Genomic DNA, 13,356 nt, shown 5'->3' with positions numbered 1-13,356 from the left:
TTTCCTTGACTACATACTTGTGTATTTCGATTAAGGGACAGTGGGGCTGGTTTTAGATTCATCCCTGTCTAGGATGAAATTTGTATTTTTTTTTCAGAGCAACCATATGAATAAGGCTTCTTGCATAAATTAAAGTAAGGCGGAGGCCTTATTCTCATTTTAAAATTTAAAAAACAAAGAGGACAACTCTTGCAAGAAAAAATAGCAAAGTACAGAAGATAATGAAGAATTTTATAATACTGCATAAAGCATAATAAGTACTTATATCTTAGTGGACCAGATTTTTCTAGCACCTGTCAAGATTACTTTGGCACTCTCTACTTATTTATGCTCAGGTAAGAAAATTGAATTAAATTAGTCATCTACAACATATAAAAACAGATTTGTTTTCCATAACTTCCAAATAGTGAATTTTTTTCTAGTAAGTACTGATTTTGATACCTTAGTCCATTGCCACAATATTCTACCAGCGGATACCAATTTCATTATCATATCACTTATTTCAGGCTTGAAATTTCTACATGAATGAAAATATCCACAGCCAATTATTCCTGAAAAATAATAGAACAGTTTTAGCTTTAATTTTTCAAATAAGAACAGCTTTAAATCTAAAGTTTTATTGCATCAGTGTCATGCAGTCAGTTCAAGTGTATGGATTTGTAATTTTTCTGATTTTCTCTTAGCTGTATAGGATTGTAAACACATAGCTTAATTAAAGGACTTATTAGGCCACAATTACAGAACTGGCAAGATAAAATATGACCAATGAGTGATAGTCTGTCTTGTAATAGAAAAAAAACAAACCCTAATTCTTTAAGAATAATTTAAAACTGAAGCCTGTTGGATTTCAAGGCTTATCTCCAAATGGCAAGCAATGCAGAACGAAATTTTGCTATTTATATTTCCTGCAATTTCCTGTAGATATGCTCTACTCTACTCTCTTTCCATAAGATTAAACTCAGGTAAGATCTTAATGAGAAAGCCCTTTTTATATATTCTTTATGAACTCCTTTTTTACCAGCTTCAACTGAACTAGATGGTAACTAGGCAAAAGGACTTTCTGATGGTTGGCACTTCGTTTTGGAAATCATTTTTCATTATGATGCAACTTTGGCATTTTCATAAAGTCTGAATTGTCCAAGAAATTTTATTTAAAACGTAGGGAGGGGTCGAACGCATCATCAGTCATGAGTCTCTTCATGCCCACAAGAGATCTAAGTCCAGCCCACCTTTAATTCCTTTCTATTCTTAAATCCTACTGATTTTCCTTGACTGTTACTAGTTCAGATTCTTGCAGAGAATTTAGGCTTACAATAAATCTTTATACACATTGGAACTGCCTGGATCTCCTGATTTCCCTGGTACTGAAACTATACAATTTTATATTTCTTTATGCTTTGTCTCATGTCTGTGCTGTTCCTTTGTCTGCAACGATAGAACTCCTTTCTCTGTGGCTCTGTTAAAATTTGGTTGCAATCTTTCCTAACCAGAAGCCTTCCAAATATTTTGGATTTCAACTCGCATTATCTTCAGAAGTAGGAGGGCTCCTTCATATAAGTCCCCAGGGAAGACTCTCAAAAACAAATTACCTGGTTTCTCTCTGGCAAGATAGCATTACTGGTCCTAGAATATAAATTCTCCAAGGGACTGGGCAAAAACATAGCAAAATATACAAACAATATGAATGCTCAGTTATTTGTGGCTGAAGAATCTATATTACAGTGTCCTTGAAATGAGCTCAGCTATTAGTAGGAAAAATTTAGTTCTAGAGAATGTATCATCCAATTTATCATCCAAATTTTTGGACCGGGTGAGACTCAAAATGATTTAATTAACTTTTAGCATGATCATTCATTTGGGTGCAGACTTATTTCTTTTTAATTCTGATGGAGAACATTCTTTAGATCACCTCATCAATAATCAATAAAATAATTCGTAAAATAAAATAAAATAAATAAAATTAATTAAATATTAAAATTATTAACTAGATTAAATATTGATGTCCAACAATATCATTCCATGCAACAGCTTACACACATATGGCTTTAGTTTCTCTAGAGAAAAGGATTATCTACTAATAAAAATGCATGAAATCTTTTGGGTTCTACTTAAAATTACACAGAAAAATTAGAGTACCAAATATTTTATCAATGGAGGCATTAGATGGAAGGGTGCAATTAAATACAGTAAACTGCCTCTTTAAGCGTTGTGGAATGTCATTTCGACCTCCTCCTGGATGAATCATTGCTGCTATAAGCTGCACGTCAACAATTGTAGTAAAGTCTCCAGGTTTATCCAAACTATACATTCCTTCCATTTCCATCATCTGACGTACTATTTCATTTGTTACCTGCACATTTTTTTAAAAAGCAACAGATCATTCTTTCAAAAGAAAAAAAAGCCCACATATTTTTATTCTACTTGAGGTACATGGCAGAATGTGGTTTAAGTGTACCTTTACATTGTATGCAAAGTATCATTCCACCTAAAATAAATAGGAATAACATGGACCTATCCTGATTTCAGGATGAAGAAATATCTTAACTTTCAACAGCAAAAATGAATTAATACAGTATAAACAGTAAATGAAAATGATTTCAAAAATGACAATTTTTATTAACAATAAAAACTACACTAATTCTTTATACTGAGAACATTCTTGTTATCTAATTCAGAACAGTGGATTCCCTGTACCGCAGCAGGTACAGGGAATCCACTATCACACGGGTGTCCAACTCGCCGCATCATGTTGCTGGCATGTGATGTTTCACGATGTTTTTCCCCTTCGTAGAGCTGGTGTGGGTGTGGCCTGTGTGTGACATATCCGGCCTGCAGGCCGCCAATTTGATACCCCTTCACTATCTGCTCTGTCAACTCCTCCTGCTTTTTCTGAAGTCCTACACCTTCTCCCCTATTCAGAATCCATCTCCATTGCTCATACATATAGGTTTTTGAAGACCTGATCTTCTCTGTCCAAACAATAGCTGGTAAGAATCCCACATTTATGATGGTCCACAGACTTTTCTCCTGAGAACTCAGGCACAGACCATTTCGGAATTCTGACCAAAACTCTTCTTTTCACAGAAAGGGAAAATTATTACTCTTTGAATTTTGCAGCAAGGAAAGAGGCAGGCTGGTGGGACAATGGTAGATCCAGGGGCTTCATCTCCCCTAATCATGTAGAATGGCATAGTTGTCAGGGGCATTCTGGCATATGAACAGAGTTTGGTTTCTTACCTGTGGACCAGTGGTGGGATTCAAAAATTTTTACTACCGGTTCTGTGGGCATGGCATGGCTTGGTGGGCGTGGCAGGGAAAGGGTACTGCAAAATCCCCATTTCTTCCCGATCAGCTGGGACTCGGAAGGCAGAGAACAGATGGGGGTGGGGCCAGTCAAAGGAGGTATTTACTGGTTCTCCGAACTACTCAAAATTTCTGCTCCCGGTTCTCCAGAACTGGTCAGAACCTGCTGAATACCACCTCTGCCATGGACTATCTTGAAAATAGCTCTTGGAGATGATGGAAAATTTCTCCCTATTCTAACTATCTTAGTGTTAAGGAATGAACTTGGGGGCTTTTAAAATAAAATGCGGGCGCTCCTTACTGCCTATTCAGTAAGTATTCAGTTAAGATGCTGTATTGCTGACCTCCTGGTTTCTTTGCAGATTTAAAACCCAATACAACATTTGTCTGCATACATATGAGCTCCCAGTTCAGTTGCATATGCAGGAACTCCATTAAAATGCAATCTATGTATCCCTGTCACTCCTGATTCATACAAGGGTTGCACTGCTTAAAAATGTCCTGCAAGCACGTCAAGAAAAATACACAACTTGACTGCTTTAAGAATATGTACTTATTTAATAGATAGAAGTTGTTATTCAGTTGTAGTATTTTGTTATTCCCCACTCAGGCAGAACATTATAATCAGCCCACAATTTTCCTAGACTGATTCTTAAAATACTGTTTCTAAGCAGTGCTAATAATTTTATAACACAAACAGAAAATATTGTTAACATGGGAAAAGTTTTCAGAAATAGCTTATTTTTTAAAAGTATCAGTTTTATTAACAAACTATTGCTTACTTGTAGAATTAGGGATACTTATTAGAACTGTACCTGATCTCCCCATTCATTTATAATGGGCATGTTAATGTCATCAATGAATATGGTCATTTTTCTGCCCCCTGGAGGTCCATAGGTACTGCCCATCCGCTTGTCCACATAACTTTCTATTGTCCTCTTAATAATTAAACAACACAAATAAACATAAGTAAATAAAAATGAAGGTATTTTTAATTATTTGTTATATGTATATGTAATTCATTTTAATTTAAGCCAACCAATTGGAATTATACAAGCATGCTTTAAAATAATTTATAATCATTGCTGGAGTATTAACAATAAATATCAAAATTGTGCCTTTTCTTTATCTTATTTCAAATAGTTTATATAGAAACAGATTATTAGAAACAGCTCATAAAATCTACAGTTTACCTGAAACATTCCAGGTTCTGTTGCTGAAGAAAAATTTAAACTTTTTGATAACTGTTCTTCTGGGTCATATTTTTTTAAATAACCTTTAATCATTACAGTCTTTGCAGTTCCTTGTTCACCAATGAGCAATACTGCCTATAATAATTTTAGTATCATTATTTTCACATCCTTATTATATATTATATATTTTTCTGCCAAAAAAAATTACACACTTAAACTCAACAAAAAAAGCAACGTGACTTTGCTGTCTTGTTGAATTATATATAATATTTCTGATTTATATTTGGGGCTCAATGAACTGGAGCTAAAGCCATTTCATCCATAAGAAAAAGAGCTTTAGGATAGTTGTAGAAACACAGATAAAATCTGTCACCCGCTTGCAGCATGCGCACACACACACACACACACACACACACACACACACTTTGATAGCTAATAAAAACATTTTGGCATGGAATGGTGTGTGGAAAGAGTGGTGTGGGAGAGAAGATGAATGGAACGATTGCAAAGTAAGAAAAAGAAATAAAAGAATTAAAAGAAAAGAATAATATTTTCTAGCTAGAGAAGGGTGTTTTTATTCATTGGAGAATTATTTGGAAATATCTCCACAGACAAAATAGACAACATATAGACACATATAGAAAAATCAAATAATTAAACATGCATGACATTGAGCACAAATGTGTCCATCACACCTCCCACTTCTAAAATTTAATATTAGGAGAGAAATTGTGAAAAAAGCAAATAGATTTTCATAAATCATAGTTCGGAAACCTGAATGGCAGGTTTACCCAAAATCTTAAGGCAAAGCTAAACACACTAGTGTACGGTATGATGGCTTAGCAGAATGTGTGCATTGTATTCACTGGCAAAGTAGCATCCCTTAGTTCACAATTTGCCAAAAAAATATGCACTCACTTTGTGTTGTTTTGCTATTGTATCCATCAAAAATTGTGTTCTGACATTGTCTACATTTGGAACTAGAATAGAAGAATACTCAGGAATACTGTCAGTTGGATAAACATATTCCTGAACCTTTTTATTCCAGTGATCCCAGTCACCTAAAATGGAACATAACAACAGTAGAAAAATACTAATTATTTATCTTCTTTAACTACTATATTTATTAATCAAAATAGCTGTTAGGAAATTAGATATTCTGTGCAGTAGCAGCTCAATAGACTTGAAGAAATCAAGGTCTCTGATTTTTTTTCTCAGTCAGACCAATCTTCAGGCATATTGACCAAAATTAGATGAAATCCAGTAAACACTAGTGGTGAGATAACCTGTAACCAGTGAAGTGTTATTTTGGAAAACAGCTATCACCTTTCTGCTCTCTGGTGGGTGGGTGAAAATGGACAATAAGAAAAACATGAATGAAGGGATCCTATTTTTCACCCCTTTGGGGAGGATGTCCTTTGATGGGTAAACCTTTGCCATTCAGAACTATCTATCTAGTTCTAAAACAAAATGTTGAAAAATGGTTTGTGCTGTTTTCCTACACAATGTGTGTCGTGCCAAGGATAATTTGGCCTTTGTCTGTTTGTTGTTAAATATTATTTTCCTATGTTTTAACTTCATGATTCTAAGTTGTTTCCAGCCACCCAGTTACTGAGATGCAGTGGTGGGATTCAAGTAATTTAACAACCGGTTCTCTGTCCTAATGATTTCTTCCAACAACCAGTTTACCAAACTGCTCAGAAAGTTAACAACCAGTTCTCCCGAAGTGATGAGAACTGGCTGAATCCCACCACTGCTGAGATGGCATGCAAGTCAACAAAGTTAATGAAATAACTAAATCAGAATTGACTCATCAGTAGCAATTACTAAAATGTGTAATGTACAAATAGAAACCATCCAAATAAATGAGGGTTTCTGATCTATGGATGAGTGTCAAATTTACATGTTATAGTGTTGTGGTCCACCAGCAGCCTGCGGAGCTGGCAGCAGAGTCGAACAGTGAGGAGGCTGGGGAGGAACATGGGCCAGTCCTGCAGTCTGGGGAATGCTCGGACGAGGGCTCTGCGTTGGAGGCAGAGATGGGGCCAGGGCCATCTGGGAGTTATGTGCGGACTCCGGAGCCTCCAGAGTCAGACATCAGAGAGGCAGAGGAATAGGGGGAGCCTGTTCCTAGTGCGCACATGCACAGAGCTTCCAGAAGGCAAGAATAGTTAAAACAAAAAGGACGACTCGGGAGTAAGGCTTGGAAATGATTGACCCCTCCCATAAGACATAAAGGAAGAGCACAGCACGTGGGCCTTTGCAGGAAGCAACGTTGTAGATGGTGTTGGTTTGTACTTTGAAGCTCCGTTTTTGACTCTGTGTTTTCGTGTGGCCTTGCCAAGATAATTGCCAATTAGGTCTTTGGCAGCATGTCAAAGAAGATAAAGGTGAGTGTTTACCAGCCTTATCCAAAGGACTGTGGCAGACTTCTTTTGGACTATTTATAAACTATTGGTGATTTAGCACGTGCTGTGAATGAAAGGAATTCACAGCCGTTAAAATAATTTTTAAAAAGGGTTTGGGGACTAATTGTGTGCTTTTTACTATATCAGGAAGCCTAGGTCAGAACATATAGGCTGAATAAGCTATAAAAAGATAATGTTCTCTGCTAAACTATACTAAAATATCAGAGTTATTAAAAAAGTAAGAAGCATTGCACTATTTTATCACTTACCATAATCACTGACAAAATACTCATACATTGTATGTGTTTCCCCTTTATCAAATGTTGGCATGTCCAGTTTGCTTTCATGGTTTCTCAGGAAAGCTTCCAACTTCTCCCGGCTATCCAACTCTAGAAGGGATCCTAAACTCCACATTATGCCAAAGACAAATAACCTGTGAAGATGTGCCAGGCATACAATGCCACCTTCTTCCTTAGAGGGTATCAAGCCTTCCAAAAGATTAATAGACTGAAAATATTTTAAAAAGAAAACAGAGAAGAGAAAGGGAGAGAAGTAAGAATACCTGGAGTATAATCTAAAATGAAAATAACTGCAGATTTACATAATATATTTTGCTACTTACAAGGGACATAACAAAGTTGTATTTAATGTATCTCATATTTTCCAATAGCCTTGTCAAGAAAAGGAGATTTCTGTGTATTTTGATAGCAATATGGCATGATTTTGTTAGATTTATTAAAAATATACCTGCATGATATAGTTACATTCTAGCAATTCCATTTTTGGAAAAAGATTCAGTTTCATGTACGTATATGCTGCATCAAAAACTTTGTCATATAGACCCAATAATACATCTGCTTCTTGTGGAGTACGAGTCTTCAACCATCCCTGAGGGGGGAAAAAAAACCCAAGAAGAATGCTAATCAGCTTTCCCACAATTTAAAATTATTATTTTTTTAAAATCCTTTCTGAAAACATACCTGCAATATTGGCCTCCAAGTTAGGGCAGAAGAACTGATGTACACCATACCCATCCTGGAAACTGTGGCAGGAGAAGCATTTTCAATATTGTGCACTTCAAAGAGCAACTTGCACGTAGGAGCCATTGGAATCCGATCTCCATTTGCTAAAGTGAGAGTCTTATTATCATCAAGCACCGAATTCAGATTTTCAATCCAAATTGCATCTACAGGGCCATCTAGAATCAGAAAAATATTCTCCCCTGGAAATAAAATGAAACAGTTTACACAAAGTCAAAACTTCTTGTTTGGTTAATAAGCTTATCATCATCGTCATCTTCATCATTCTGTAATGCATATCTAATGTTAAAATTTGACTGTGCTGCACATTTTAAGCCCTGCTGCAAACAGATTCAGGTCTTTTATCCACCTAAGAGAAGATGGTAGTGCAGGTACTAGCTTTTTTACCGGTATGTTTTCCGCCTAAAAACTGAAATAAAAAACAATTTGTATCATAGAAAAGTATAGTTTTTCATATTAGCTTGGTTCAAGTGATATAATTCCTATCAGTATAGATGAAAACAGAAAAACACTTTTTGTAGGAAAATGATATTCTATGATTATGTTGCTAGTTATTTCTTTATTTCAAAATATTCTTTATTTCAAAATATAAACAGACTCTTCAGTGGGTTTATTATACCTTTCTTGGCTTTAAGGGTTTTTCGCCACAAGGTGGAGAAAATTCCATCTGTCCAATCATTTGTTGCTGTATCCAGTTTGCCAAACATCTGAGGAGCTGTAATAGCTTTTGGGTTCATGCGCATTTCTCTGTGAGGATATCCACATTCTGTCATTGCCCTCATCAAAATAGTTATAACTGCTGTTTTTCCAGATCCACTTGGTCCAAGTGTCATCAACCCGTGGCGTACTTTGGAAGTTTCATATAACTAAAGAAGGAGGGATGGTAGGAGAGGAATGGAGTTGGATTATTGGCTTTGCTTTCAGAAATATTTTCTCCAGAGAAGGGCTAAAACATGAAGGGTGAGAGGGCATATTTTATGAGAGGCCCTGAGCTGGCATTAGGAAAAAAGCTCGCTGTCATTAGAGGAAAAAAAAGGCTAAATTCTAAATGGTGAAGTTAATCATGGCCTAGGTACTGCTAACATATATATAAAATCCCAATATACTTAATAGAGAAAAAAATGTATACAACGTTCTACTTTTTTGGCCTTTGTCTCCAAATGCCATAGAACAGAATACATAATAGCTCCCTGTAACATCAATTTAAAAGAGAATTTATAAATAGAATATTCCTGTGATATAGAAGACTGATCTTGAAGGGTGCTAAATCATAAGAGAGCCTATGAGTTCATATCAATTGCCCCTTTCAGACCTTTTCCTGATCTACAATTTCCAGAACTTTCAACCACATAAGAGCACCAGCTCCTAATGTTCCCTCTATTTGTATCTATTTTATGCATTCAATTCATGCTTATACTTATATACATTACTTAATTTGTTCTTGACAAATAAATAAAATAAATAAAATAAAAAATGGCCATTGGCTGATTACTGTGGGGGAACTATATTCCTAAATTATCTGAAGGCATTAGGCTATTGGAAGTGGAGGAAAAGGGATGTTATATCTCTTTCTAGTGAAGTTATATTTGGGTATGGTTCCTGAATATTAATAACTACATACATAATGTAAAATATGTAGTTTTACACTTGGATTATTTGAGAAGAGGCTCTCAAACATTATTAAAAGAATATGAGAAAAATGATGGTAAAATTCACATTGGAACTTTTTTTAATTAACTGAGTTGTATATTCTATAGTACTGTCTTCTGAAAGCCTAAAATATGTAATGTTATACCTGTACAAGTTTAAGATTCCAAGGAGGATGATTAATCAGTCCTGCCTCATCAACCTGATTTGCAACTGCTGCTTGAAGGTCAACGTAAGTATTACTATCCAGCACCAGCCCAGGAAAGAGATCGTTGATAAGGCTAAGAAACAAGGGCTCATCTTCATCTACCTGGATAACAAAACAAAAAAAAATGTTTTAAAATATAAATTGTTGACTTGTGGGGAGGGAGCAGCAAGAGAATATTCAAATATATATTTCTTGTGAGCCTGAGAACATAGAGACCAAGCTAGATACAATTTATGAACGTCAGTAAATTATACGGAAGTACTGCATAAATTCCAACAACCTGATTCTGTTGGATCCAGTGGGGTTTCAATATTATTACTTTCTGTATAATCTGCTTAATTCATTGTATGCAAATCAAGTAACTATATATATGCACAAGAGAGTATGCAGTCAGACTGAGAACCAAATACTTCTAGAGAAGTATACAAGAAGCTTACTAAATCATTTTCATAATTACTCTAGCAATGGGAAGTTTAAACAGCTTCCAGGTTATTCATAACTTTTACAACATTTCATATTTCATGGAGAGAATAGTTTAAATTACATTTTACTGTCTATATTTCTTCTTTTACCAAAATTAGCTACTGGCTTCCCTGATCAAAATTAAAATTATGGCTCTGTGTAGAGGGGATATATGTTTTCTTGCTCAAAATCAGCCTTCAATTTTTGATCTGACGATATAAATTATTCCAAATCTTAAGTACAGTAATTAACTTTTAAGAGAATGATGTTTTCATTAATTATTCAGTGGAATAACTGATTTATAAATAATGACAGTTGTCAAAATATAATTTTAGAGCATTGTTTTCATTTGGAAAACGCAGTTCAAAACAATGCTAAACAAAAATATTGCAACCAGCCCAATACCAACACTGCAGTAGATAAATTCTTACAAGTTTAGAGAGGTTCATGTCCCTTAGACCTCTCATAACAGTACTCATTTCACTGTCATCTGGTCTTGCCCTCTTCTGTGATCCAAGAGTTCTCAGCACTGAAAGGATATTTCTTAACCCAAAATCATAATGAACCTAAAAAACAAAATAGATGCATCAATAGGTTATGCATGTTTTCTTTCTTTAGTAATGGCATTCACAGAATTGTGAACATTTGAAAACCTGTAAAACCTACTTTCTATTGCAGATAAGTACTTCAATACTAGCATATACACATGTATGTATAAAAAGTTTGTCTCAAGTGATTAAAAAGAAGGTATGCTTCCATTAACTTTGATGGAAACAGCATTCTTCCCTGTCCAAAAAGCCATTATTGGATCCAATGATCATGACAACTTTTATCCAGTCTCCAACCTTCCCTTTTAGATATAGTACCGAGACACTACTGGACATGCTTGTTCGTGATCTTTGGAGGAACTGAGAAGAGAATGGTACAGCCATCATTGTGCTTCTTCATCTCTTGGCAGCTTTTGATACAGTCAGTTACTATATTTTTCGGGAGTGGAGTGCATCACATTACCATTTTTTCCCTTTCTCTGTGGTTGGTTCAAACACACAGCCCCTCACCTGTGATAGAGCTCAACACAGTATATTAACAGCTACATGAAACTGCTCGGTGAAGTTAACTGTATGTTCACAGTCCTGTATGGATCAGTATATTGATGATATCCAGTTATACATGGTGACCCTGGCCTATCCAAGCGGTGCTGTTGATGTGTCTGGAGGCTATGTTTTATACAGCTAAGAACTGATAATTCACTTCAAAATCAACCACATATAGGGAGCATTAAGATGTTCTGAAGAAGTATTATTCCCTTGCGTAATATTTGTGTTGAATTAGATATACCTAAGTTGCTATTAATTTTAAACAGTATGACAAATACATGATATTTCAAATAGTAAACCTTGATCAATGACTTGCATTTGTGGCTTCAGAAGTTATACAATGGCTGCAATTTTGGAAGAGTCACCTGTGGCTCTTAAATCAGTATTTTTTAATGGGAAGTTGGGTTAATGAAATTGATATTTATTATACATACAACTTCTGAAATATAAACTTAAATATACTGAATGTCCTGATAAGCCAATAGAAGTTTGCTTAAAAAAAACATGGCATTAACTTCTTGTGGTCTTAAAGTAAGGCTAATAAACGAAGGAATGTCTAAATGTATTTTGGATGTTTCGGGGAAAATTTAGTAAAAATTGGTTACAATTATCCTGTGCTTACAGATGAACAGGATTTGAAATACTAACTCATTTGGTTTGATTTTGTCCTTTTATTAGCACATTTTGGGTCCACATCAACAGAATCATTACTATGATTTTGGATCAATTTTTGTGTATTAGATACATGTGTTAATAGGCATTACTAGAAGCCATATATATCTTGTACAAAATGGGTGAGGTTTGTTTTTAAAAATTGTTTACAAAAACAAATGAATAAAATGTGATCTTTAGTAATTAGATCTGACAGAGAAGGCACATTGCAGGTAGCATTTGTCAAGGACTTATATCTGGTGGATCCCAGGAGATGGGCCTTCTCTGCCATGGTGTCTACCCTATAGATCATTCTCCTCTCCACACTTTTATCATTCCAGAAGTCCCTCAAGACCTGGTTATATCACCACACCTGGATTTTTCAAGGAACTGGCGATGTTCTTCAATGGCTACATTGTGGTTGATGTTTTAATGCTCTGTGTGATTTGTACATTTTAAAATTTAAAATATTTTTTTTAAAATTAAAAAGTACAGATAATCCTCACAAGAAAAAAAAACAGTTGCTTGACAATCATTCAAAATTATCATAGCCTTAGTAAGAATGCTTTACAGCTTATAAAGCACTTTTGATCATCATAAAATGTTGTGCTGTCCTTCCACAGTCATATGACCATGATTTGCAATGTTTTTTTGCTATTTTCTGGCAGGAAAAAACTTTTGAATGTGCTTAATGGCCACATGGTTAATCTAACAACTATGTGTTCCACTTAACAACTACAGTGATTCAGTTTATGACCAACATAAAAGTCATAAGTTGAATCAGATCATGTGGTGACCTGCTTAACAAGTGCCCCAAATTATGACCAAAATTCTGAGCCCAATTGTGGTTGTAAATTGAGGACTACCTATATCAGGGGTGTCAAACTCAAGGACCGGGTGACAGATTCGGCCTGTGTGGTGCTTAGATCCGGCCCACAGGGCCACCCTGGAAACAGCAAAGGACTGGCCTGCGATGCCTCTACCAGCGAAAACAGAGCTGCTCCATTTTTGCTGGCAGAGTGCTCAGACCACCACAGGTGCCCTCGACACGAGTGATATCAAGCTGGCCATGCCCACCCTGGCCATGCCCACTCCAGCCCCCCAAGGTCAAACACAACCCTGATGTGGCCCTCAATGAAATTGAGTTTGCCACCACTGACCTATATATATTTATTGTTCCACAGATTGTTATACCCTGTTTTTTGTAAGATGGGCAGCCGTATAAATGTGATTATTAAATAGATAAATAACCTGAGTCTAGGATATTGCCAGTTATCATCACCATGATAAAGGAAGACTTATAAGGAAGTTAGACCACACTCATCTAATCATTCGTTCTATAGCAAT

General features: G+C 35.6%; 1 protein-coding gene across 1 annotated transcript in view; it reads right to left on the bottom strand.

Moving 5' to 3' along the window:
- DNAH8 (dynein axonemal heavy chain 8) overlaps positions 1 to 13,356 on the bottom strand; it is a 133,090-nt gene that overhangs the window by 53,539 nt on the left and 66,195 nt on the right. Inside the window, exons 48-58 of the mRNA XM_034428025.2 lie at positions 10,693 to 10,827; positions 9,740 to 9,901; positions 8,564 to 8,810; positions 7,885 to 8,126; positions 7,652 to 7,792; positions 7,174 to 7,411; positions 5,415 to 5,557; positions 4,497 to 4,631; positions 4,119 to 4,241; positions 2,137 to 2,350; positions 442 to 551 (exon numbers count right to left, since the gene is read on the bottom strand). Of these exons, the coding sequence (XP_034283916.2) occupies positions 442 to 551; positions 2,137 to 2,350; positions 4,119 to 4,241; positions 4,497 to 4,631; positions 5,415 to 5,557; positions 7,174 to 7,411; positions 7,652 to 7,792; positions 7,885 to 8,126; positions 8,564 to 8,810; positions 9,740 to 9,901; positions 10,693 to 10,827 (1,890 nt within the window). The remainder of the gene's footprint in view (positions 1 to 441; positions 552 to 2,136; positions 2,351 to 4,118; positions 4,242 to 4,496; positions 4,632 to 5,414; positions 5,558 to 7,173; positions 7,412 to 7,651; positions 7,793 to 7,884; positions 8,127 to 8,563; positions 8,811 to 9,739; positions 9,902 to 10,692; positions 10,828 to 13,356) is intronic.

The sequence above is a fragment of the Pantherophis guttatus genome, chromosome 1 (genome assembly GCF_059756535.1).
Source record: "Pantherophis guttatus breed Tessera chromosome 1, ASM5975653v1, whole genome shotgun sequence".
Classification (NCBI taxonomy): domain Eukaryota; kingdom Metazoa; phylum Chordata; class Lepidosauria; order Squamata; family Colubridae; genus Pantherophis; species Pantherophis guttatus.
This window is presented reverse-complemented; position numbering and strand designations above follow the sequence as displayed.